Source organism: Plectropomus leopardus, chromosome 6, assembly GCF_026936395.1.
Source record: "Plectropomus leopardus strain MGB_pleo_1.0 chromosome 6, ASM2693639v1, whole genome shotgun sequence".
Taxonomy (NCBI): Eukaryota; Metazoa; Chordata; class Actinopteri; order Perciformes; family Serranidae; genus Plectropomus; species Plectropomus leopardus.
This window is the reverse complement of record NC_142181.1, coordinates 17570730-17597433: the sequence shown is the minus strand read 5'-3', so window position 1 is coordinate 17597433 and position 26704 is coordinate 17570730. Positions and strand designations below refer to the sequence as shown.

General features: G+C 40.8%; 3 protein-coding genes across 3 annotated transcripts; 1 reads left to right on the top strand and 2 right to left on the bottom strand.

Moving 5' to 3' along the window:
- The first annotated feature begins 151 nt into the window (after positions 1-151).
- scarf1 (scavenger receptor class F, member 1) lies at positions 152-9017 on the top strand. The gene is made up of 11 exons (XM_042486638.2): positions 152-457; positions 652-713; positions 829-930; positions 1241-1781; positions 1864-2082; positions 3422-3550; positions 4371-4477; positions 4659-4770; positions 5457-5581; positions 5742-5879; positions 6000-9017. The coding sequence occupies exons 1-11, from the start codon at positions 357-359 to the stop codon at positions 7094-7096; spliced, it is 2733 nt and encodes a 910-aa protein (XP_042342572.2). The 5' UTR covers positions 152-356; the 3' UTR covers positions 7097-9017.
- Positions 8565-15994, bottom strand: vtna (vitronectin a). Its single transcript, XM_042486639.2, has 8 exons — positions 15881-15994; positions 14351-14470; positions 13354-13770; positions 13107-13246; positions 12851-13007; positions 11563-11712; positions 10913-11464; positions 8565-9604 (listed from the first exon to the last, which is right to left on the bottom strand). The coding sequence occupies exons 1-8, from the start codon at positions 15936-15938 to the stop codon at positions 9486-9488; spliced, it is 1713 nt and encodes a 570-aa protein (XP_042342573.2). The 5' UTR covers positions 15939-15994; the 3' UTR covers positions 8565-9485.
- Positions 15995-16777: 783 nt separating this feature from the next.
- LOC121943772 (ectonucleoside triphosphate diphosphohydrolase 2-like) lies at positions 16778-26383 on the bottom strand. The gene is made up of 9 exons (XM_042487380.2): positions 26237-26383; positions 22354-22471; positions 22000-22150; positions 21733-21892; positions 20537-20764; positions 19567-19839; positions 17891-18010; positions 17593-17727; positions 16778-17445 (listed from the first exon to the last, which is right to left on the bottom strand). The coding sequence occupies exons 1-9, from the start codon at positions 26351-26353 to the stop codon at positions 17236-17238; spliced, it is 1512 nt and encodes a 503-aa protein (XP_042343314.2). The 5' UTR covers positions 26354-26383; the 3' UTR covers positions 16778-17235.
- Between the last annotated feature and the right edge of the window lie 321 nt (positions 26384-26704).

Sequence of the window (26704 nt, the reverse complement as noted above, 5' to 3'; positions counted from 1 at the left end):
GTTTGTACACGCTCTGCTTGTGTGTGCGGCGAGTTTTGTGTGTTAGTGTTCGACCATCTTTAAAAAGCTCTGTGTCTGGCTGAATAGAAGGAAGTGGCTCTGACTTCCCCAGGAAATGGGAAGAGGAAACCCGGGGGCTTCGACCTCTCTGGCTGCACTGGAGCCGCAAGACGACTCACAGGACAGAAAGAAGGAGGGAAGGGTGGAGAGTAGACAGAAAGAGAGATACTGCCTCCCATTGTGCCTCCTAAGAGAAAGGAGGACAAGTTGAGAGGAAAGTTAGGAACAGAGAGGATACAAAAACGCGAGACGGAGAGATATTTGGACCCCGGATTTAAGTTTCAGACTTTGTGGAGATGAAGCTTCTCCTCAGAGCTCTGAGTGCTCTGCTCTGCTGCTTGCTGTGCTCCTCACAAACACTGGATCCTGCTGGGAGGAACGTCTGCCACAATATCAGGTACAGCTTCACCTTCATTGAGACAAAGTATTTCTCAAGCAGCTCCACTTCTCCGTGAGTTTGGGATACAGCTTCTTCATCTGAATACAGGCCAATATTTCGTCCGTTCAATTATTTTCTCACGCTATTGCTATTGTTTGTACTTGTTTGAAGTATGAAATTTGTCTAATTTGATTTTTTTTTTTAATATTCAGGGACCCCTCCACCCTGGTCTGTTGCAATGGATGGCGTCAAGACGGAGATGAGTGCACCATACGTGAGTTTAACTATTCCAATGGACCGTAATCTGTAGGATTTCTACTTTTTCTGCCTGAATACTTACTTTGTTTTCCTGGTGTCCCATTTGCTGATGTGTGTGTTTGTGTGCGTAGCTGTGTGTGAGGGTGAGCAGGCCTGCCTGAAAGGGGAGATTTGTGTGTATCCCGGAGTGTGTCGCTGCCCACCTGGCTTCTACGGAGCTCACTGTAAAACAAGTGAGTTACAGTAAACAACAGCAGCTGTTTAGCATCAGTGGGTTTGATGTCGTTATGAATGTTTTTATGAAAATCCTTATCTGAAATGTGTAAAAGTTCAGATTTAGTTAGAGTTATAGAGTACATTTCTCCATGAAATGTAGTGTAATAGTCATATCTTTAAATGGATATACTCAAGTTGAGCCCAAATACCTCAAAATTGTACTGAACTGAGTAATTATACTTAGTTACATTCCACCACTTTACACTGGTTTCAGTGTTTTGTACAGTATTATTGTTACATGTATTCCCTGTGTTTGTTTGTTACCAGGCTGTCCTCCTGAGTTCTGGGCTTCAGACTGTCGACAGGTGTGTCAGTGCCACCCACACGGTCGCTGTCACCCCGTCACCGGTGAGTGCACTTGCAACCCCAACCGCTGGGGTCCGCTGTGTCAGTACACCTGCAAGTGCTCCCGACATGGCCACTGCCATCCCGTCCATGGAAACTGCACCTGTGACGAGGGCTGGTGGACGCCAACTTGTTCAAAGCCGTGCCAGTGCGTCAGCGGGGGGTCTACGGGCCCGGGCTGCGACCAGCTAACAGGCCGCTGTCAGTGCAATAGAGGCCACTGGGGACTGAAATGCCCCGTTCCTTGTAACTGCTACATGTCACCATGTAACCAGCGCAGCGGTGTGTGTGAGTGCGAGGCAGGGTGGTGGGGACCCAGCTGTGACCGGCGATGTATATGTGACCTCACACACAGCAGCTGTGACCTAGCTAACGGGCAGTGCTTGTGCCACCCGGGGTTTCACGGGGACTTCTGCAACCAGCCCTGTGACGCTGGGAAATACGGCAGTGGCTGTCTAAGGAAGTAGGTGTCAGTAGATATATTAGTTTGTTTCAAGACCTGCGTGCTAGTTCCGACTCTTTCCGTTTTTGTCTCCTGTCCTCAGTTGTGGTTACTGTAAAGACAACCAGCCCTGCTCTGCCACTGATGGTGCCTGTGAAGCCTGCGAGCCCGGCTGGAACGGTACGAGATGTGACCACCCGTGCCCGTCTGGTTCTTATGGTGCCGGCTGCCAGGAGAAGTGTCCACGCTGCAGGAATAACGAACCCTGTGACCCAAAAACTGGGAAATGTTGGAGGTGTGACCCTGGATGGACTGGACCCAGGTGTGCATGCATGTTTTAGGCGTAAATGAGCACTTTTGACCGTGCTGTACTTAAAGGGAGAGTCTGTCTGCTTTTTTTTCATTTCTTTTTTCTCAAATGGAAACTCACATTTATAGATTCATAATCAGTGTGTTATCTACAGTACAGTTGATGCTGTCGGTACGGTCCCAGTGTGGAGAAGCAGACAGGTGTATTGGGGCGCAGAGCAGTGTAGCAAGCTGCTGTGGACGCCATGTTAGTTTGGATCCGAAACAAGCTAAATGATCGAGGCAGAGGTGGACCAGCAACTCCTGTCCTGCACAGTAAAATTAACACAAACTGAAGAGACTTAAATGTTTGATTCTACGAATACATCAGTAACTAGCCCACTCATGAACTTTGAAGCTTTTATGTGTCTTAAAAAAGACAGTTGCTCCCAAGTAGCTGACTGAGACTACACATCATCATCACACTGAGCTGTACAACACGACTTTACAGCCTCGTAGTGGCGGCATCGCGACCGTAGTGTCGTTCATCATAGCCTAACATTAGCTTTTTACTTCTGACAATTACATTTAGGCTTCAAAAATCCTAAAAGTGGGGGCGCCTGGTGGATCAGTGGATAGAGTGGCGCCCCATGTGCGGAGGCTTCGTCCTCGCCACAGCGGCTGCAGGTTTGAGTCCAGCTTTGGCCCTTTGCTGCATGTCACCCCCTCTCTGTCTGTCCCCCTTTCATGCTCAGACTGTCCAATCCATTCAAGGCAATAAACCCCCCAAAAAAAAAAAAAACTTAAAGTGGTGTTCATTTGTGAGTATTATCTAGCTGAACGTGTAAGTATCATAAAAATTTGTTTACCACAGAGCCGTTTTTCTGCAATGATCCAAAATCCAATGGAAAAGGGGACCAGGGTGAAGCAAAAAACGTCATCTGACGTGATATAAAAATCCTAAAATATGTTGTTTTTTATAGTAATGGCGGCGCCCTTTGAGTCACACTGAAGGTACGAAATAAGTTGTTGTCTTTTTAAAGTGTGTGGCATGCTATGGAAAATGTTGGCTGTAACAAAAAGTAACAGTCTTTGTGAAGGTAAAGGTTTGTGTGAAAATGCTTCTTGTCTTTGCTTTCGTCCTCCTATGATTTAAGTAGTCAGCATTATAGATTGTGTGTACTTTATATGGACTGTGAAAATGAAGTGTGTGTTAAAGATGAATGGACAAAAACATTTTGTGCCCGCAGTGTCCATAAATGCCTATATGTGTAGGAAAACAACCACAAAAATCTGTGAGATTAAGGTTTAGGATTAGAATTTGATTGTGCAATAATAGTTGGTGTCCTCGGACATTGCTCCCTGTCGCCCAGGTGTGAGGAGGCCTGCTCTAACGGGATGTTTGGAGATGCCTGCAGCTTCCTGTGCAGCCCTTGTTTCCATGGTAACTGCCACTATGTGACGGGAAGATGTATGTGCCAGCCAGGCTTTCAGGGAGAGAGGTGAGTTTAAAACAACTTTGACATAGTTTCATTCCATGTTTAGGATTTTTAGTCATTGTTTTGTTATGAAAACCTGAAAATAGCAGTGGTGTGAGCAGATTGATAAAGGCCTTTATTCCTAAGGTTGGCTGACCCTGCAGCATAAAGATTTGTGTGCGAATATTTAAACAGAGAAACTCTTTCCCACAGTGTGAGGTTTTAACCACATTGTTAAATAGACCTAACTAAGCCAACTCAAAGACAATCTTCACTGCTTCCTTTAGCTTTACCTTTAAAGGTTTTGCACCCATTTTAACTCTTAACCCATTAACCACTAAACTGGGACTAACATTATTGTTTTATTTAATGTCAAACTGACATTACCAATGTGTCATAGTGCAGTTAATAGCACCTCTGGCGTGTGCGATTTAACCCCTAAAAAAGCAATGCGTTCATAAACGGTGTTTTCATAAGCTCAAAAGCAAAAGACAGCGTCTGTAAACGTGAAAAGATTCATGTGAATTTAGTTTTGTTTTTTTAAACCTGAACAATTCGACTTTCCATACCAAGTCATTAGTATAATTTAAGCAAATAAACAAAGTACGCCTTGGAAAATATTTGGCAGTATCATGGTCGTATATGCAATTTGAGGTTAAACATGCAAAACCTCTACTCTGCTCCCTTCAGTTTTCTGTGACGCAGCAGTGTTTATTGCAGTAATCATTACAGTGTATTTTCACTGTACACTGAAATAGATCGTGACTCAGTGTTCACACACAGGATTTTTTGTGTGCTGTGATGATGTCATTGCATTACTCGTGTTTTTTTTTTGTCTTTTCAGCTGTAACAGCAGCTGCCCCGCCCTGCAGTTTGGCCTCAACTGTTCCTTCACATGTGACTGTGGAGAGGGGGTCAGCTGTGACCCAGTCACTGGTGTCTGTCCCAACAGTATGTCCATCCATCCATCCATCCATCCATCCATCCATCCATCCATCCATCCATCCATCCATCCATCCATCCAAATGTGTCTGTGTATATTGGTACATGTATTAGTGAAGGGCATCACATGTGTCTTGATGCGTTTGTGTGTGTGTCCGTCTGTGTGTGTGTGTTTGTGTGTGTGTGTCAGGTGGCAGAGCAGCTGTACTGGCTGGTGTGCTGGTTCCTTTGCTCCTGTTGCTCCTTGCTGTGCTCTTCTGCTGTTTGTGTTGTGGAGGAGGACCAGTTGATGGCAAAGACAGGTCTGTACCTAATTTCCCTCGATCGATATTATCTCACATAGCAGCCTGTATAAACCCAAACATTACTGGACTGTCTTAAACTGTTGGTAAAAAAAGGGGCTTTAACTTTGATTTCAAGCCATGACAAGATGTAACCATTTCCCTCGACAGCTCCGGAAAAGAACATAAACTTAGTAATGTAACACAACCCATAATCTGGAAGTATTCATTTATTTATTCCCTAATGGTATAATGTGCAGAATTGTCAGTTACTGTATCACCAGCAAAAGTGAAAACACCCTCCTGATGCACTCTTGTTTTGGAAGGAACATTGTCCACCTGCCATTTTGCTTTCAGCACCGTGTTTGCAGTTTTTGTAGCCTTCTCTTGGATGCATGCTGCTTAAAGTCCGACCTGGTCAGTAAGCAGAAAATACAGGGCAGAATCCCTGCAGATGAATACACCAAGGGATGATTGAGAGAGATTACTTCTGTTTTGAGTCTATATTTTTATTTTTCTTTAGGATAATCCAGCACAATATACCTTTAAAATTGGCAATTGGGGAATTATCGTGACATTTCGGGTCGTGGAAAATCATTCAGTACAAACAATTTGAACTAGTGAAGTTTAACTGTATAATCAACACAAATCCAACTATAGCAGAGTGCAATAGTGTGATATTCTTACACCATAAACCTTTCTTCCAGAGCGGCGGTTGCTGATGGAGGCTTATCAGTTCGGATGAAATATCATGTCTACAGCGTCCTGGCTAACATCGGTGCTGCCCTCCCCTGTATTTCTAATTGGTCCTCTGGCCTGCCTCGAGTCACTGGTCAGTCAGACAGGACAGTATTTATATTGTTATAAACATGGGAAATTTAATGCTTTTGTTAAAACCTTAAAACCCTGGAACCTTTTAATAGAGGACAGGCCTTGTATAAATCTGAATAACATAATTTTTTATTTAATTTTTTTTCATGTAACACATACAGTATCTCACCATGATCCAGAGCTGACGTTCAACCACAGCTTCATTGAGCCTCCTTCCTCTGGCTGGGTGACTGAGGGCTCGTCCTTTGACAGTGATGAGGAGGAGGGAGAGGCGCTCTACTGTGTCCCTCCGAGAGAAGGTAGGAACAGGGTCACACCAGACCTTACACTGCCCTCCTCTGGTGATGAGCTGAGCTCCCACTACAAACTTCTCCTTCAGCTCTTCTAATGTCGCTTGACTTTTCCACGTCTTTTGGCAGACATCCCTGCGGTGGCGGGCGGTGAGTTCCAGGAGATGAGCTCCAAGTGTAACATGTTTTTAGACCCGTCGGGCTTCAGCAGTGAGGACATCACTTCGCCCTTCAACATCCCTCGCACCTCCAGCAACGCCAAGTCCAAGCGGCCGTCTGTGTCTTTTGCAGAGGGCACCCGTTTTAGCCCCAAGGAGAGGCGTGGCTCAGCTCAGGACCCCGGCGCTCTCCCAGGACACACACGCAACAAACCCAAGTCACCTTGGGGGGTTTTGATGCTGTCTGCGCTCCAAAGTCCAGGGAGTGCTGCTAGAACTGGGGAAGAAGATAGAGCTGAGGGCGAGGAGGAGAAAGACAAAGTGGATGAGCAGCCAACAGACAATCAAGAGTCAAACTGTGAGGCAGGGGACCAGGAAGTAGACAGAACCCCTTCTCGGGCCACCCTGCAGGTCCCTGGGGCATCAGGACGAAGACGGACTATGTCCAACACAGCTGCTCATAAAGGGACGCAGCCGACATCAGCCTCTGATGCTCAGGTCTTAAATAAGGTCACCACGGTGTACGTAACGGTGGGTAAGGCAGGTAGGCCCATGTCGAAGACAGAGACGAGCTCTGAAGGCCCCGTTCAGGCCATGCTGCGACGACTCGGCAGCCTCCAGAGACAAAAAGAGGAGTCTGGCAGGTCCAAGTCGAAAACAGCTGAAGGGATTACCAAACCACCGAGGAGGAAGCTCGGCGCTCGAGCGAGCGTGTGGGAGCAGGGAGGGCCGCCTGCAGGGGAGGTCGGCATCTGTAAGCCAATCCGGAGAAAGCATGCTTCTGACACGGCTGGTGCTAATGACACTCCGTCATCAGAGAGCGGCACTCCAAAAAGGCCTCTGTCGTCCATTTTGAAGAGCGTGCCAGAGGTGAATTCAGCTGACTCTGGGTCAGATCTGAGGTCTGAGGGTGGTGACACCAGCACAGGAAAAACTGAGGGGACCTACCTGACTGTGGGACCAGCAGGAGACGCCGTGAGTCTCACTGAGGTCATCGCCAATGAAGGCGCAGTGGCCAGTGTGAGTGATGAACCCTGCTATGAGAATGTCATGATTAAACACACATAACCTTTGAGAAACAGCACATCAGCAGGTCTGATCCGAACACAACTGCATGTTTATTACTCTGCAGTCATTAAGTTACAGCCACAAAGGGAAAACTCTGTTATTTGTTTCACATTTATGCACCAGTAAAGCTTGCATATCGACATTTACAAAGCATTTGTTATTTCAAAAAGTACCTTTACCTTTAGCCTAAAGTCTACAGAATATAGATAAAAACACAAGAAATTTATATTCAGGGTTCCTACACATTTTCCAATTAAAAATTTGATACTATTCCATACTTAAATTTCCAGACTTCTTGGTAGCTTTTTCAGACCATATTTGACATGTTAATACAAATAGCCAGCCCTAAAACAAACTTGCTTTTATCTACTGTGGCCTTTTGATAACATTACACAGTCAAACATCTCTGCCAGAGAGGAAGTAAACTAACCAGTGATGCATATACACATATTATTTTCCCCTCAACATATTAAATGAATATTGTTTATTCGTGTTTAGTTTCTTTTATAATTAAGAACAAATAAAGAGTTGAGAAAAGTTACATAATTTAATTTTCACAGCATAAGTGGAGCCTTCTTTATTCACTGTGTTCACTGAAATGACGATTAATGCAGCCATAAAGGTCTAAACTCCTAAATGTTCAGACAAGCTTAATATTTGGTTATTTGTTATGTAATGTATATTATTTAAAGCTATTGCTGCATTGTCTTTTTAAACTAATTTGGTTGCAGATGTCCAGATTTGGTTTAGTTATAAGACACTGTTGGCGGTGCTGTGATCAGTAGCTGCAGAGGCAGCTCTGTGTAGGAGTGTGTGTTCTGTTGCAGCCACGCTTCTTGCCTTGCTTTTGACAACATCATTACTCTGTCCTGTACTGTCTCACACAGAGGTAAACATTTTGGCTGCGCTGGCTACCTGCTCCAAAAAGAACTCTGTTTGTATGATCAGTTTAGCTTTAGTAATTCTGAATTTTATATTTTAGAAAAGAGAGAAAAGAATAGAAGCAATAATCAAAAAACAAAAACATTTTTTCCATACTCTCTTTTCTGTGTCCATAATTATGCATAATAACTTAAATCAAATTCCATACTCTTCTATACTCTGTAGGAAACCTGGATATTTTACATTGAAAGATTAAAAAAAACCCCTACAGAATAACAAGTGGTATTTTGTCAATTTCTCCTAACAATACCATTGATAGCATTCTGTAGTTTTGCATGAATATAAGCAATAATTGTATTTATTTCCTCTAGTTATGCATGTTGTATTAACTGTATACATATTGTCCTGTAATACAGAATGTACCAAAGTACTGTAATATCTGGGCCTGTGTCTGCTTCTACTCGGAAGAGATAAACAGACATAAAGCCTGGAGAAATGTCTTTTTAGAACATCTGGGTTATACCAGGAAGAGCAGAGGAAATAACGGCAGACATATCATTGTAGTTATAAAGCAGCATGAACTGTGTTTTTGGTGATTAATGGTTTATTTGTTATGGATGAAAATACAAGTAAGAAAAGACTGTAACAGGTTTTGAACATGCATCAAATGTGGCTCCCTCTGAATGAGTACATTGTTTAAACATCTGTATATATTAGTCAGTAGATGTCAGAGTAGTAGAATCATAAGAATGTTTCACATCTACATCCTGCAGCCAAAGTCCCACCTGTCATTGTGTTGTGAAAGTTACATGATGCTGCTGTTGGGTAAAACCCATTATTGCAATTTTTAGATTTTTTGTCATGACTTATGGGAAAAATCTGTACGACCGACCACGTACCAAACTATAATGAAACTTTGGGGGATGGAAAGTCTTATCAACCCTGTTATATTTTCATTATTCACTGTATATATGCTTATGATTAGTAAGGAGTAAATAAACATTTTGAATTTTGTAGATACATTATTTAGAAAACATAACTGCATTACTGTCTGTGTATATATATCATTTCTATCACACTGAAAACTAAGAAATGAGAAGCTGTAAATCGTTTAAAAATAACCTTATCAATGTTGTAAATAAGCTTTTTTAAAATGTATATGTAGCCTAAAATTGACGTTGAGACTGCCGACAGATCAGCTTCACCTCAGCTTAGCGTATTGTTATTATAGTTGTGTATAATTAAATAGGTCATTTCATATCGACAACAGATGGAATGAACTAAATCAGCTAGTTGAACTTTGGCCATGTTGAGGCCATTGGAGAGCAGCAGTCTGTGGATTTTCATCGATCTCCAATATTTGCTGAAGTTGACGGGCAGTTATGTGTTACACTGAGCAAATGTGTGTCACACTTTCAACAGCAACTACTCTGCCTTTTTTCAGGTAAAATGAAGAATCTGTAACGTACAACTTTAACCCAAATTATTATATCAAAATATCGGGAAACTACTTTTCTGCCCCAGTGGTGTCTGAACAGCCGAGCCAGTACTTGGCAATGGATCTTGGATATGGAGGCGACGCGAAGTCAACTCTCTTGGTCTTGAGGTCCACTCTGTAGTAAGCATCTAAAAAACAGAAAACAAGACAGTCATTTCCCCCCTGCTTAGCAGCTCATGGTCATTTTTGTGTGATAGAAACTTTTTTTTCTATCTTATCTTTGGTGAATCATAAACCAGATAACAGTACTGAAAATCACTTACATGGACAGTTCACCGTGACATCAATAATGCATTTGTTTGGTCTCATCTGTTAATCAGTCTCAATGGTTTTGATGTGAACTGGTGAGCGCTGCATGTAATGGAACTACACGGCACTCATCTAAAAAAAAAACCTCCAACTCGAGCAATGTGTATTTCCAGAAATCATGACATGATTACTCAAGATAATTCACAGATTTTGTTGTGAACAGTTTTATGTGGGAATTTTTTTTTTTTTTTTATGTGCTATTTTACTTCAACAATATGCGTCGGGGAAGAGTACATCTACCCAGGGATGAGGGGCTTGTGCTCATGACAGTGCAAGATGTAAACGTTTATGGCGTCCTCCTCGGCTGAGCTGGATCATTAGCTAACTCGGTGGTGTCAGGTGAGCCAGCAGTTGATGCACACTTCTTTTTGTGCGGTGATGTGGTTGGAGGGTGTAATTTAACAGAAATAAAGTAGTTCGTACATGAAAATGCCCACAACAAGGTCTGTGATTATCTTTACTATGTGAGTCATCATTTCTGGAAAGACACATTACTGTTGAGTTTTTAAAATGTTTTTCTTTCACGCTATCTCTCTGTCCTATCTAATAAAGGCAAAAATGGCAAAAGAAAAAAAACAAAAATGAAGCAGACACCTCCAAACTGATAAAAAGCATTACAGCTAGGAGGAAAAAACAAAAAATTGATTTGGGGGTAAACTGTCGCATGTGACAGGCAGAAAAACACAAGAATATCAGTAATTTTAGGCATCTGTTTCTTTGTCATGTGGACTAGAACACAGCATGTGAAACTTGTTATAATAAGTCATCTGTGGCTAAATGGCGCTGGGGAAGTTTGGTCAAATAAGTTAATAAGTTAAAATTAGATTCTTCTTTCAACATCTGTAATTCATTTTACAAAGGTCGCCTTTTATTCATAAAAAGCTGAAAAATGTTCCCTTGGTTAAATGGGTGCATTGCTCTCTTTTAACCACCTTACCCTTTGAACTTAGATAAAATAATGAGTGTTACATGATCATTTATGCTGTTAAAATGTTTTGTAATATAATGTAATGTTTTGACAGATGACCAGATGGTTAAAGTATGTAAAAGAACAAATTATTCAAAAAAAGTTAAGATTGTTATTGACCTAAAGCACACTGCTAAAGGATATGTTGCTGCTGTGTTACCTCCTTTAAAGAAGTAGACGCTCTGTATGGGCAGACTCCGCTGGATGGACCCCCAGTTCCTTCTGTCATTTCTGGAGTCATAGTTGCCTCTGTTGTTCTGTCGGTAGCCATCCCACCGTCTGTCCTGGTCCCAGACTTGATCCCAATGTCTGTCCCAGTCTCTTCCGAGCCTCTCCTCCATCTCCATCCTCCTCTCTGCCAACCTTAGACCCATTTCCATCCCCCTTCGTGCAAATTCTTGTCCCATGTTCATGCCCCGCTCAGCCATGGACTCCCATAAGGGTGAGCGGCTTTGCCTCCTACGCCCCCACTGCTGTCCATACTGCTGGTTCCACTGCTGTCCATACTGCTGGTTCCACTGCTGGCCCTGCTGTTGACCCCACTGCTGGCCCTGCTGTTGACCCCACTGCTGGTCCGGCTGGTCGTCGTTGCGGCGTCCACTTGGCCTCCAAGGAGGGACGTACATCCTACCGACCATGACAGCATCGATGGGAGACTTGAGGCCCTTCCAGTCCTTGTCAATGAAGTGATGTTTGTCATGATGCTGCGGCACTAAAGAGGAGAAAAAGAAAAACATTAAGCTGTATAAGTGGAAACACCTGCATCCACCTCCAAAACAAGCACAAATGATCTGTAACATCACAACTCACAGCCAGAGAAGAGCTCGCTCATGATGCGTTCATAGTTGTAGTATATGTCAGTGTAGCGCCTGAACAGTGTGGACGGAGACCTCTCAGACATGGTGATGCACTCCTCGTGGGACGGCTGGTGCAAAAACTCATACGTGTAATACTGATCCCCTGGAAAAAGCAACGGGATTTAAGTGGCTTCATGTTACCCATACAGAACTGTAATATATGTCATACATGCCCCCATATCAAGAGCGTGTTGCCATATATGTTTCTTTTAAGACAATATATTATCACATCTTCTGGATATATGAAGTTTGTAACATATATGAAATCATTTGTGTATGTACACAGAAAAATATTTGTGATTTTTTTATTATTATATGTTGCTACCATATATATATATATATATATGTATGTTTTGTTTTCTTTTTTTTACTAGATAGGACAGAAGATTGGGGGCCTGACATGCAGCAAAGGACCACAAGCTGGACTCAAACCTGCGGCCGCTGTGGCAAGGACACTGCCTTCATAAATGGGACATCTGCTTTATCCACTGAGCCCCCAGACACCCCTTGCTACCATATATGTTTACGATATATATTTATTTTATACTTGCAAGTTTATGAAAATAACATATTTTTTTAAAAAATCTGTTTGCTTACATTTCTGTCACAGTCTTCTGTGTCCTGACTCTTTTAGACTTGATTAGATTCTATTGTCTGTTTAAGGCTCATTTAAGTTGCCTTCATTAGTTAGTCTGTCTTTGTTTCGGGGTTTTTGGGTTTCAGTTTACAGTGTTCTCCCCTCCTCTGTTTCTGTGCTGCCTCTCACTCATTTGCACATCTGCACACCTGCCCTGCATCAGCCTCGTTAGTCCTTCCTGCTCCTCAGTTTCTCCCATTCAATCAGCTCCCTGCCTGCTCCTCTTTTTCTCCACCTGCACTTCATCCCCTCGTAAGTCTAGACTGCATCTTCTGATTTTCAGTTCAGTCTTTGGATGTTGGATCCTTGATTTGATTGTGTGATGTTCAGTGTCCTTGGAATTTAAAAAAAAAAGTGAGTTCCTGTTACCTGACATCTCCTGAATTTTGGCCCACCTGCTCTGCATTACATGACAGAGTCTTGTTAATTTTAAATGTCTGTATTTTATGTTTAAAAATATAGTATTAAAATATACTGATGTGCTTTGGGATGAATATATATGTACACAACATATACATGTACAATATAAGCATATATTATATCTTTACATATATAACATTTTTAAAAGAAATATGTTGATATATGGTGTAATGCCTGGCTGTACCTTTGAAAAAATAGACTTTCTCTTTTCCATTGTGACCCGGAGCGGGCAGAGCAAATGCTGCATCCACATGATCAGGAATTTTGTCAAAGCCCACGCTGATATCTCGAGGATAGTCCTCATCCAGCACGCCGTTATCAAACCTCCAGTACTTGTTTCCCTAATGAACATTTTGATTTGTTTAAACATTAAATTGTTAACACAAGAGGGAGCTGGTATACATGATAGACTAATACCAACTCATTTCCAGTGTCCCTACCTTGAAGATATAAGTCTTTCCTTGACAGTTGATGCGTGTGAAGGCAGCATCAATAGGCCCGCTGATGCCCCACACGTCCTTTATGAGCTTTGGATAACCAGGAAGCACCGACTTCTGGTCCAGTTCAAAACAGTAGTCCCCTAGAAAAAGTTCATAAGCATGTTTCCTTGCAACAGAACTTAGACTTAAAGTTTTGCCCGCTATTCAATGTCTGATTACTACATTTGAATATTGGGTGATCACTCACCTCTGAAGGCGTATATAGAGCCATTTTTCAGCTGCATGAAGGAGTCAAAAGGCCTCCCACTGCAGGCCACGGCGTCAGGGTCAGGGGCTGCGGTGGTACCTGTTGTGACAGGAACAGTGGTCGTCTCAGCTGAATCAGTCGTAGGGTGTTTAGCTGTGCTGGGGAGCATTTGTGCCGAGGGGTCCGTCTGCGAAATGGAGGTTTTCTGTGTAACAGGGATTTTCTGATCTGGTTTGGTGTCCATCAGTTGAGGGGGGTTGGTCATTTCTAGTGTGGTTTCTAGGTGTTGCTGTGGTCTGCGAGCAAAGTCCGGTGTGGGTGTCGGCTGATGATTTAAAGCAGTGGCAGTCGGTGGCGTGATATCTTCAAACATCTCATCATCATCATCCTCTGCAAAGACGAATGTGTCTCCACGAGCTGAGGGAGGAAAGAGATATCAGTGACATCTTTAGCTGCACTGCTTTTACTGTCTTTACCTTATCTTAATCCTTTGACGCCTGACCCAATTGGCTTGCTTTCTTTCAAAAACATAGTGAGAGGGCAATGTGCAATTTAACAAGAAAATAAAATTGCAAGAAATTACTGGAAAAAAATTACTGGAAAAAAAGGAAAAAGAGAAAATAGTAAAAAAACAAAAACCTAAGAAATTGCTCCATGTTCTTTTTCCTCTCCTCTTATCTTACATATATATATATATATATATATATATATATATATAATTTTTTTCTCCAGACATTTTTCCTAGTTTTCTTTCTTTTTTTTTTACAGTTTCCAATAATTCCCCCCAGCTTTTTTGGTCACTGTGAACTAATTGCAATTTGCAGAAAATTCTCTCCAAGAAAGTTGCTCATCATGTTTTCCCCCATTTTTGAAAGAAAGCAAACACGTTTTCTCAAGTTCCAAAGGTTTATATGCTTGTGAAAGGCCTCTGAATACAGCACAAGAAAAGTGATGCCGATCCAGGTGTTAAAGGGTTAAATAAGCAGAGATTTCTTACTTGTCCTGCCACAGGTGACCTGATAGTCAGAGCAGCAGCTCTTGTAATACTTGCACATGGAGTCACATTGGCACTTCTTCTTAGAGTCAAAGCCATTCTCACAGCGACCCACGCAGGACTCTGAGGATAAAAAGACAGGATTTTAAAGAAAATTGATTGTCTCTGTTTTGTATTTGTGTATTCTTTACATCTCCGAGGAATTTCCTCCTTTGGATTATAAAGTTATATTTGATTTAATAACAGCTCCCATGAGGTAAAGACTGATGACCATTCATGTTTTCGCACTGGCCTCCTTCATGCTTTGCCGACGAGAAGTTTCAGTTCTGTAACCTCACCAATAGATGGCACTAAATTGTACACACCTGACCTTTAAAGCATTTTTTTTTAGCCATAAAGGCAATAAATAACAAAATTTGCTGCTCTTCACAGTTTAACTCAGTTTTAAATTTGAATAAATTCTGATGTACATATACCAAACCTGCAATCTGAAGACACTGCTCTGTTTCCTGGTCATTTGTGATTTTTTTCTGGAATTTTGTAGATTTAACTGATAATTAATGAAATTGTTAGTAGCTGTCCTGACTGTAATAAATATGTCTGCTTGTGTAGACAGGGCACCCAAAGATGGTGCCTCTGATTGGTTAAAGGTCCAGTGTTTGCAGAATTGAATCTTCTCTTGTGTGTCAGAAGTTTTAGTAGAGCTACGGAGGCTGATGTGAACATGAATGGTCCTATCTAGACCTAGTGTGGCAGACTCCTTGGAAGAGGACTCGCTTCATATCTAGAAATAAGTGGTTCATTCCAAGGCTCAATTGGCCCTCATCAGGGTGCTGGGTGGCCCACTGATGATTTTCTAATGAAAAATGGAAATAACTGATTAACTATGGGGATTTTTTTCTGCTTGGATGTAAATTAAGGTGCCAGTGTACATGAAAAAAATAATCAAAATAGAGCCTCTGTACAAAAAAATCGGCCCCAAATCCTCTAAGAGAGGTACGGGATAATCCCAGGATGTCCCCGAGTCCTGGAAATGCCTCTGCCTTTATGTGATGAGCTTAGCTACACGTGTTGGGCTGCTGAGACTGGATTTGCTTTGTTTATTTATTTAATCTCAAAAATATTACTGAGTGCATAATAACTGGCCCCTGGCCTCCTTTCATTTTGTAGAAGTGGCCTCTTGGCAAAGCAGGTTAAGTGTCTCCGTTCTAAGGTAATGACAACATAATTATTATTAACTGATGAAAACATAGTTAATAATATTTTATCACATTTTTGCAAATCACACACACTGGACCTTTAAATTAGTTAAGAATGTAAGTAATGGTGAAGTTAAATGTTTATTGCTTTATCCAATATATAGTTGTAACCCCTGATAGAAATATACAAATACAGTAGCCTACATTTAATGCAGAGAGTGAGTCCATTATTTAACTTCAGCATGACAATAAAATACAGAAAAAAATGAACAACCTGCAACACCTATTCATTTGCCCACAATTTAACTTTAAAAGTGATTTTTGATGTCCTTACCTTCTATAGCAAAAGTCTCAGCGAGCAGAGCGAGCAGCAGGACGGTCCACAGCCTCATGTTGCCTCTGTGGTGTGTGAGGACAGACTGAGAAAGTAATGACGGACCTTGTGCTCTCAATCATTGGAAACATGTGTCAGTCACCCTACTTCCTTGTTTACTTTAACCTTATTTGCGAACCTCTTTCTACTCGTGCAAATAAACAAAGACACACAGAGAGAAAGAGGTTGATATGAAACAAAAGTTTAAGCAATGTGACCATCTGTTGACCTCGGTTATTTTTGTGTTTTTACCCAAACTGTAGTTCATGTAATGATCGCAGAGCAGTGATTTTCTCTCTCTGCAGTGAGTAATGCTATCAGTCAACAACATTACCCTGTGTTATTTCATTACTCTCTTTCAGGACAAGACCAGACCTGAATGCTTGTAATCTGGTGTCCTTTTAAGGTCTCAGTGATAGAGAGAAGAACAAAGTACAGGCCTGCTGTGTCCAAAAGATGTAGTGCGGTTTAAGGAGTAATTCTGATTTCATTTTTTTTCCTATACTCTGTTTTAAAAAAAAGACTAATAATTACCTTGTACCCTGTACCTTATTTAAACAGCAGTTGTGTTTTTTTTGCCATTGTAACATTTTGAAGAGAAATGAAGCTTGCTCTGAGAAGTGGATAGGGGTGGTTGTATGTCTTGGTGGTATCATATTATAAATTCTACATTTCAAAATGCAACCCCCTCTCCCAACACACACACACACACACACACACACACACACACACACACACACACACGCACATACACACACACACACACACACACACACACACACACACACACACACACATACACACACAAGCATAAAGTCAGTCATGGCACAACCACTCAATCAGTTTGAAACATTTACAAAAAAAAACACTGTTTATTTAGTAGTGTAATTTTACATCCATACAAGCAAGAAGACATTTTGTGGATTTCCAAAGAAAACTGTATATTTCACTACTTTGTTGATTACTCACTCACACACAATAGTGCAACAAAAAAGTCTGAATATATTTGCAGTATTTCCCAAAGGTTGATAGTTTTGGATGAACATGTGCATCACAGGACACCATTACTACATTATGTTTGGCATCACCACAACCATATCAGTTAAAACTTTGAGGAAGTCTTGATTTGTTGTGTGTGTGTCTAAATGTGGATGTATCTGATGTCTGTCATATATTAAAGGTGTTGTATATAATGTATTTATGTATATACGTTTATGTGAGGCCGTGTGACCAAACACATTTCCTTAAAGAGGATGACAAACAATCTGCTCTAAGAGAAGTGTGAATTTGGATGGGGAAGTGGGTCACGTTTGCCCTTACACCACACCTCCTATAGTCCCTGAGTTTCTGTGGATCGTCATCAGTAGGTATCCCAAAGCAATGAGGAGGATGGCGATGAAGAGGAAGAGGATACCACCCCAGGGCTGTAGGGGCAGAGCCTTCATCAGTTCAAGGCTCTCTGATGGAACCATATTGCTCAGAACCAACATATATCCCAAAGTCCAGCCTGTAGATGCATGCCCCACCTGTAAAAAGGGGACACACTGAAACCCCAGCACAACATGGAAAAGCCAACTGATTCCAGCAAAGCAGACAGGGCTGTTGATAACTGCATATTGAGAACTGAGCAAAAGATGGACAAAAAGATTTCATTTATTTCCTTTGCTCCTCACCTCTCCCCGAAATGAGATGGAAGAAAAGTAGCGCTCATCGAAACCATAGCCCTGCTTTAGTAGGATCTGGATGTAATTGGACATGGCGCAGGTATTCTTCATGTATTTCTCTTCCAGATTTGGTTCACTAGTCAGCTGTGAGTGGAAACACAGGGGTTTAAGATTTTTGTCACTCAAATCTTAATCCATTTGATATGGCTGAAACAAAAGTCTGCTGGTCCATTTGGTGGTTTTAAACATGAACACGTTTGAACATTTATTAGAGGCTAAGCTCAGAGAGCTGTGATCACAACAGTACCTCAGAGATGGTCATGTTGCAGATTTGTATGACTGCTGCCTCCAGATGGCTATGGGACGTAATGGAGATGTTGGTGAGAAGTTGGATTTCGTCGATAATGAAGAAGAGAGCAGAGAATGCCTGTGGAGAAGATGGGACACTGAGTCAGAGGGAAAAAATTTTTCAGATAAACAAACAAAATATATTTTTTTTAAAAATTTAAGAAAAAAAATATATAATTACGAGAGAAATGATGGAAGGACAGTTACATAGGCTGGCATGAAAGATACTAGCAAGAGAGTAAACAGAAAGCTTTTTACCGCTGTACGAAGTTGCCCCTCCATAACGCTATCACTTAAAGTTGTGTGGTTGCAGGTTAGATTGTATATAATATAGGACATTCTACAACAAACTGTAACTTTCATAGAAAGTAACTTTTGTCATATTTGCTGCAACTGTCATGATGTTCGCACAGCGCTAAATGAGCCAGATCTGTAAAAATCTGTGATCTGTGAAAAAAAATCCTGTTCCTCTGCCTCCTCTATGGTAATCTACAAAACCACACCCACTGGAGGGGAAATCTATCAGTGCAACAATATCAACCAAGGGCTGAAATAGAATACCTGTAACTCGCTAAAAACATTAGATTTTTAGCATGTCAGTATATCTCGGTTACTTCTTTTACACTGCTCATCTTGGAGAAATGATCCCACTGAATGGCCAGAGGTGACTTTGATATTATTATATTAACAGCTTTCAGGCATATTGTTGTTTGCTAGTAAATGTAAATGACAAGGAGGCACCATTATGTAATACAAAGTCAAAGGAGAACAATGAATTGTTTTCCCCTTCGTTGGGGGCAGAACTTGAACAGCTCTGTCTCTGTTAGTGCCTATAATGGCCTTATCACGTGAACAAAAATAACCAATCAGAGCCAAGGAGTCTCTTAAGCAGTTTTCATTCACATCATGCACTGCTCCTGAAAATGAAAATAAGAAAGTTGGTTTAGCCAGTGCATGATACTCTGGTTGACAATATCCTACATGGCAGCTGGGTCAGCAACTTTCTCATTTTACAGCTAAACAACACATTAAAATAGGTTTTAGAATACATTTGAGGCATGACATTAGCAATCCAGAAACAGAATACAGATTCATGTTTGATCAGCGCTGCCAAGTTTAACAGTCTGACTGCAGTTCACAAAACATGATCGAAATGATTGACCTCTCAGCTCCGATTGGTTGTTTTCCGGTGCATGACTGTAGTAAATGCAATCACAAGCAGTAGGAAAAGGAGGAGAGACATGAATTTCTTCACTCGTCTCATGTACTTTGTTTAAGAATATAGTGACTGTTTGATTGTAAAAATTACTATCTTTAATGACTAGCCAACTATTTTTCTCAGTAAAATTAATTTGTCCCTGTAAGTAGTGTATTATGTCATGTGTAAGGTATCGGCATTTACTGTTAAATATGTGTACACTTTGCTGTGGAGAAGTGGAGAATTAGTTATCAATGTAACACTAAACCAGCAAAACAGTTTACACTAATGTACAACCAAGTAATCAAAAAAGCTAAAGAATGCCTTAAATGGAAGATATTTGGTTTAAAACTATTCAGCCCTTTTTAGAAAAAAGCACAAACTTTTGTCCCTTTATCTATAAGTTGTTGCTGTCTCTGTGGAAAAGGCTCGCTCACCAAGAAGCTTCCTCTCACGTTAGGCTGAAAGACTCCATCAAAGGAGCACTTAGAGTAAGAGCAGTTTTTGAAGTCGAACATCTGATTTAAATTGTCCCGGCAGCCTCGGTAATCTCCTGTGCCCACTACTGATAGAGACATCTGGGGGTCAAACTGGACTGGTCTGTACATCTTAGTACACGGAGAATCAAAGACATCCTCTCCAAGCTTGATGGAGCTTTTGAACTCTCGTGGATAACAGGGATTGGTCACTACAGGTCCTAGACCTTGAGTCTGAAAGAGATAATAAGAATAAAAGTTAAACATTCTTCTGGTAATTTTCCAATAAAGTGCAGCATATGACAAGTAAAATTCAGAGTAACTAGCAGAATTTATAAACATCCAAAATTTGAGAAAGATTAAGTAAGCACACTGGATTATGCCCCCGTGAATATTTAATATAATTATCACCAAGGTGATGTTTCGACTACTTGCTTTTTATCAGACAAGTTAACAATGGAGACACATGCCTTCAAATACTTACTACACCGGGTCATCTGACAGATCACATAGCACCCAGTAGGCTCACATTCATAAATACATAAAGACAATTTTAGTAGGTAACATCTTTTTTTTTTGTCATTATATGTCTAATCCATACGTTTTAAGTTGCTATCATTGATTTTTTTATTAATCTCACCTGCAGACATTGTTTTTTCTTCTCCTGTATTGTCATTTTGTCAAGCACCAAGCCTTTTTGCTGGCAAGGTATGCATGCTTTTGTGAACTTGTATAACATTCAAAGTTTACCAAGCACATTACAGTGGCTGGTAGTATTTGTTACTCCTGCCTTCTTCTCCAAATGAAAACCTCATGTAACCCCACTTCAAAAGATCCAAACTATCCCTTTAAGACAGAAATCATGAAAATATCAATGTTTTTCAACAGCAGCCATATGCAGCTGTTAGGGAATACAATGTTTTAGCATTACCTTGATAAGATGAGCCAGCAGTCTCTGCAGGATCTGCTCTTGGCCGTAGCACAGGAAGCTCTGGGTGTATAGTCTGTGGGTTTGTCCGTAAAGCATCAGCTCAATCATATTTTCCTTGGCCTCTATCTTTTCGGGGGTCTCAAAAGTGATCTGTGTGGAAGCTCCACCTAAATCCAAAGCTCCAACCGTCTCTCTGTCTGGATTCAGCCAGCGCCCAACAAAGCCATACTGAATGACAAAAATGGACATGTCAAGACATAATAATTTGAACTGATGAAGTATATTTGAATTTTCCAATACTGAACATAGGTTACTTTTAGAAAAAAATGAGCCAAAAACATTTTTTCAAAGCCTCCATGTGTGGAATTTTTTTTTTAGCTGTGCAACCAGCGTGAATTAACCCTTGATAACTGAGCAATCTGGCTTGATTTCTTTCAAAAACATGTTTGTAAGAAGGCAATGAGCAAGCTAACAAGAAATGACAAATGAAATGAAAAAGTTATCAAGTTACAAGGAAGAATATGAATTACATAAGGGGTTTCTTTGATGAATATTACTTGAAAAATTGCATCTAGGTAATGTAAGAAGAAGTTATTTAATTTGTTCACAATAACACATCATGTTAAAAATACTTTGCATTACACTGCATACTTTAAACTGGATTTTTTTGGAGAGAGAATTTTTTCCAGTGGTTGGCACATCATTCGTTTATGGGGAACAACTATAGCAGCTGCTGCAACCCTTCCTGGCTTGTCAAAGGGTAAGACTATAATAATAATAAATTGATTCCTATATAATTACCAACCTAGCCTCTCCACTCTGGTATTATTTTACTGAGCAATTACCCAATACTTTACAGTAAATCCCAGAAATTTAACATTTATAAATCCCCCCTATAATAACCTTATCAACCTCTTTATTTGGCTATGATTTCTCTGTGTAATTACCCAGTAGGTTATTTTACTCTTGTAACTTGTAAATATTGGTATTTTACTTCATTAATCACCACTATTTCTCAGTAATTTCTTCACATTACTATGTAATTACTATGTACAATACAATTATTGAAAACAAAGCGTTACTTTTTTTTTTTTTTTTTGCAATTTGCGGGACATTTCTTGCCATTTCTTTCCCATGTTTATGAAAAAATCCCTCTTCTGACTGTTTATTAGTTGAACAAAAAAGTCAGAGCTCACCTTGACAAAGTTTTCAAGTAAGTAGTTGACTGTGACCCAACCGTAAGCCCCCTCCTCCGTTCCACTCAGCATGGTTGCATCTTTGAAGTTGAAAGGGTAAGAGCGAAGTTTGTTTTCCACTTCCTTCAGTATCCGCTTGGCCTCTGTGGGACTGGTTATGCTTTTAAAGAGGTGAGAGTTAAATGAGAAATGAAACCATATTAAATCCCATATTAAATCCCTTTGAGATCCATGCAAAATCTTGTTTTAACAAGAATTTTTACTGACTTCAAGAGTCTCATGCCTGCAGTTGCTCCCAGATAGAGTTGAGTTTGGTGGTGCCTGGATTTCGGGATATCCTTGACAGCTTGGTTCAGACAGGCCTCCAGACTTTCTGCTGCACCACCAGGGACATATGCAAAGCTGGATATCCCTCCACCTTGATGGATGGAAAAAGTAGTTCTGAGTTCTCAACCTAACAAAAGCTTAAAAAAGGCTCTGGTCGGTGTCGCTGAGAAAACTTAGGGATCCGTTGTTTCATAATTTGTCTGTGGTTGTCAGTATCAGCCTTTACAGCCTCTACCAGGAAAAGGTTATTTTAAAGAAGTGTTACTGAAGTGATAGGAAGCGATAGGAGCTTACCATCTCCATGACACTCGCTGTGCTGGCTAACAATCCCAGTGCCATTTTGCTTGTCAGCAGGCCATTTGTAGATGTACATGGAACTGTGCGATGAACCTGCATCCATAACAATCCCATACTGAAACAGAAAGAGCATGAAATGTCAGAAAAATACATCAGAACATACACCATATCTCCAGTACCTAATTTTAGCTTTAATAATGCTGCTAAGATTGGAATTAATCAACTTACCCAAATATATTGCTTTGCTCATGTCATATTGACCTAATATAATATCTTGAAATCTCAGTGCACCTCTGATAACACAGGCTGACTGACTACACCTGTAAAACTTGAATTTGGCCTCTGCTTTGAGGTTGTATGCCCTTATATGGAGGCTTCACACTCATCTTTCTCCCTTTATCTGCCTGCTACCACTTAAAAAACTTTGCTAGAGTTAGAGAGATAGTGTCAAAGTGAGACCTTAAAAGGCTCTCACACGCCTTTATTTCCAGCACTGTAACTGTCTATTTGTAGTTATTTCTAAACAATCTGTTAGACAACTTAATTTTACTCATAATGCTGCAGCTAGGGTTCTGACCAAAACTAGAAAATATGACCACATTACTCTGGTTCTAAAATCCTTACACTGGCTGCCTTTCACTCAGAGAATTGATTTTGAAATCTCGCTGCTGGTGAAGAAATCACTCTGTGGTTGAGTTAGGCACTCAACCACAGAGTGATTTCTTCACCAGCAGATATATGTCTATATAATATATGTCTGACATGCTTGTGGCATATGAACCTTCTAGGACCCTCAGGACATCTGGGGCCAGCCAACTGACCGTCCCAAGAGTTAGAACTAAACATGGTGAAGCAGCGTTTTGTTATCATGCAGCACGAACCTAATGTAGGCCCAAACTTGGCAAAATATATGAATCTTCCAAGACATGAGGATAATAATGTTAAATTTGCTTTTAACAACAGTAACTCAATGTTCCTTGGTGGAGTTTGTGAGAGTGAGGTGTTAGAAGTGGTCAGAAAGTTTAAGACTAAAAAAATCAGTGGATGGTAATAGTATTGATATGTCAGTTATGAAAGAAGTAATTGATTGTGTCCTCAAACCATTTACTTTTGGTAAATTTTTCCTGATAAAACAGAATAGCCAAATTGGTTCCAATCTATAAAAATAGTGACAAACATATCGTATTTAATTATAGACCTGTGTCACTGCTACCTCAGTTTTCTAAAATACTTGAAAAATATTTGTTAACTGACTTGATAATTTTGTTGAGAAATATGAGTTACTGAGTGACCATTAATATGGCTTTAGGAGCAATCCCTCAACATCTTAAGCAGTATGGAATTTGTTGAAAATGTAGCTGCAGCAGTAGATAAGAAACAGCACGTCACATCTTTCTGCAAAACACTGTTTAACAGCGTGGAGGCCAAGCTCAAATACTGAGCTTCACTCCAGCCCATTGCATGTCAGAACAGGCAAAGTGCAAAGAGCTGAATCTTGTATTTTGAGTGTTTTGCTAACACACAGACTTACAGATGAGTGTAGCGCTGTTATGTTTTCTTTTAGCACTCCTGTTGACTTGACTTAAAAAAGCACCAGACCCTCCACACTGCATGTTAAAATAGTGTAACAGTAATTGGAACAACTTTTTAAACAGTTGACCCCAATGTAAACTTTAGTATCTTTGCATCTTTCTACTGCTTAAACAGCCTAGTTTTATGAAAAGAGCATCTTTCAAACAGTAAACTACTTCTTAGTAGATGGTGCCTTGTTAGATAGTTGCACCATGTCTGTTTTAAACTATTTTCAAGGCCAAGAATGGACTTTCATTCTCAATCAACCCTACCTTCTTTCACTGAGAACATAAATGAATATTCAACTTCCTCTCACTCAAACACTAAAACATACTTAAATATTGCAGCCTCTCCAGTAAAAAGACCAAACAAATGGTCTCCAGCAATGATCTAAAAGGTTGGTAGTATTACAACTATTGGACTGATCCCAAAGTTTTACAATTTAAACTCCTGTAAATAATAAATCAGACTGAGCCTGATATAAAAAAATGGAAAATGGTTTAAAGTATGTATGCAGCAACTGTCAGCTACTGCTACAGCTACTTTATAAACAGTTTTGCCAGTGAAAGTGAAAGCCAACCCCAGCTTTGTACGCTTGGTGCTTCGCCTTGCTCTATTTGCATTTTCTCAGCACTGAGCTCTTTGAGGCTGTACTATACAGCTGCTACTAAGTCCCTTCGTCATGCATCCTTGGCATTTTCACACAGAACCAAATGGCGGTGGCATCATGCAGCTCCAGTGTGTGATTTTAGATAGCATACTGGCATCATGGAATCAAAAGAGACATGTAACACAACAGCGTTGGCCTGTGACATAAAACCCAGGCAGTGTTTTCTAAACAATGGCAATGGCATAACATGGCGATAACAACCATTCACTGCTTTTGTTATATGTTGGCCGAACACTTTGAGGGAAAGGAGCCCCCAGATCTCACAGTTTTCCCAGTTTGTGGACATTTATGGCCACTGTTCTTCTTCTTTGAGTTAGCCACTGATTGCTAACAGCTTTGTAAATCTCCCAAGGGTGAATTTGCAAATCCTGGCAAAGCAATGGCCCACCTTACTCTGCCTTAATCTGCCTCTGACTCACTTACCCTGACATTCTTACATAAACCTTAAACAATCCAATCACACGAAGACAGCAAGTACTAGCCACTCACACCCCTTTCCCACCAAAATTAGCACATGTGGGTGAGTTTTTAAACACAGGTGAACCCACTACAAATAGGCTATAGAGTGCATTCCCACTGCCAGGTAAACAGTAGACGTCAGCAAGGACAGAGATCTGTGAAACTTTATGGTGGTTTCCTCTCTCTGTTTTATTCAGTCACTCTTTCAAACTCATTTCAGGCTAATTTTGTTCAGTGCTTTGGTGCTGCTAAGGAGGAAACAGAGGGTAATTAGTGACAGCGTATCATTGCATCTCGCCTGTTAAGGAGCTGAATTTACCGCCTTCACCTGGGTGTTGAGTTCCCATCAACGTTGTCGATCAGAGCTGCAGGTGATAAATAACCGTGTCTACTGCAGAGTCATTTCTTCTGTGTTGAATGCCAATCATATGCATTCCCATTAGATTAAAAAGCCAGATGTTAGCAGGTGTTACTGTGTTTTTTTGTGCAGTGGGACTGAGGCTATAGGGAGTCATCAGGTCATTTCTTCTTATCCTAGGATTCGCAAATTTGCCCCTGGTGGTGGGTTGCACAGATATCATGCCATCAAAACGTCACACCTGTCCCGCCCATGGTCCTATCTTGCAGGCTGTCCTGTTTGTAGAGACATCATTTCTGTGCTGTTACTACCTCCTTACCTAAAAGGCGAGATAACTCTGTCCCCTCATTCCACGATTACACCTTATATACAGAACAACTAAGCGGCATAATGGTGGGATATTCCCGCCTTGAACAAGCAGTGTAAAAAGGGGCTGGATATGTGCTTCTTCCGGCCTGGCACCTGGGAGAAACCTTTTTTGTAAAGTGCAGCCTTGCCAGCAAAATAACAAGAAAATACAGGCAGGACTTTAATCAGAACAACTTTTTTTGACCATTGACCCCGATGTAAACTTTGGTATTGGAATTTCTAATGTGCTCAACCACATGTATACATAAAGAAAACCCTGATAGACAGAACTGGTGTCCTCTACATATGCACATTTTTAAAAAACCATGATGCAAGTAAGAGATAGGAAGGCTGGAATAAAATATAAATCCTGGATAAGAAAAACAGACCCTACTGTCCAAGAAAGTCAGACTTCCCCACTTCAGCCTCGATAAAAACAACAAAATTAAGTTATATTGTAATTCTTTTCATACCATGTTCTCAGCTGTTTCCACGTCTTTAGCTGGAAGGACCACCAACAGAATACCCACTATTGCCAATATCAGCAGCACAACCGCAGAGACGATTTGACAGTGCTGGTGGAGAGTCATACTGGAGACTACGCTTGGAAGCTCCCTGCAGCTCTGCGCAAAAGTGTGTGAGCACTTAATACTCAGCAAGGGAACGACATAAATAAAGGGCGTGCCTTAGTTAACTGTTGTTGTGTTGATGATTTCAGATACAGGGCCTCTGTTACAGCTAGAAGGTACTGAGCATAGTTTCAAACAGCTACCACGGAACAAGGCCAAAGGAGGGGAATGATTGAAGATAGCAGTGTGGAAAAAACCACTCTGCTGATGGGAGGGAAAGAAAGGGAAGAATAAGATTTATATGTGATAAAGGTATAAGCAGAGGAAAATAAAGACTATTATACTCCTATTGACATATAACATATAAACAAA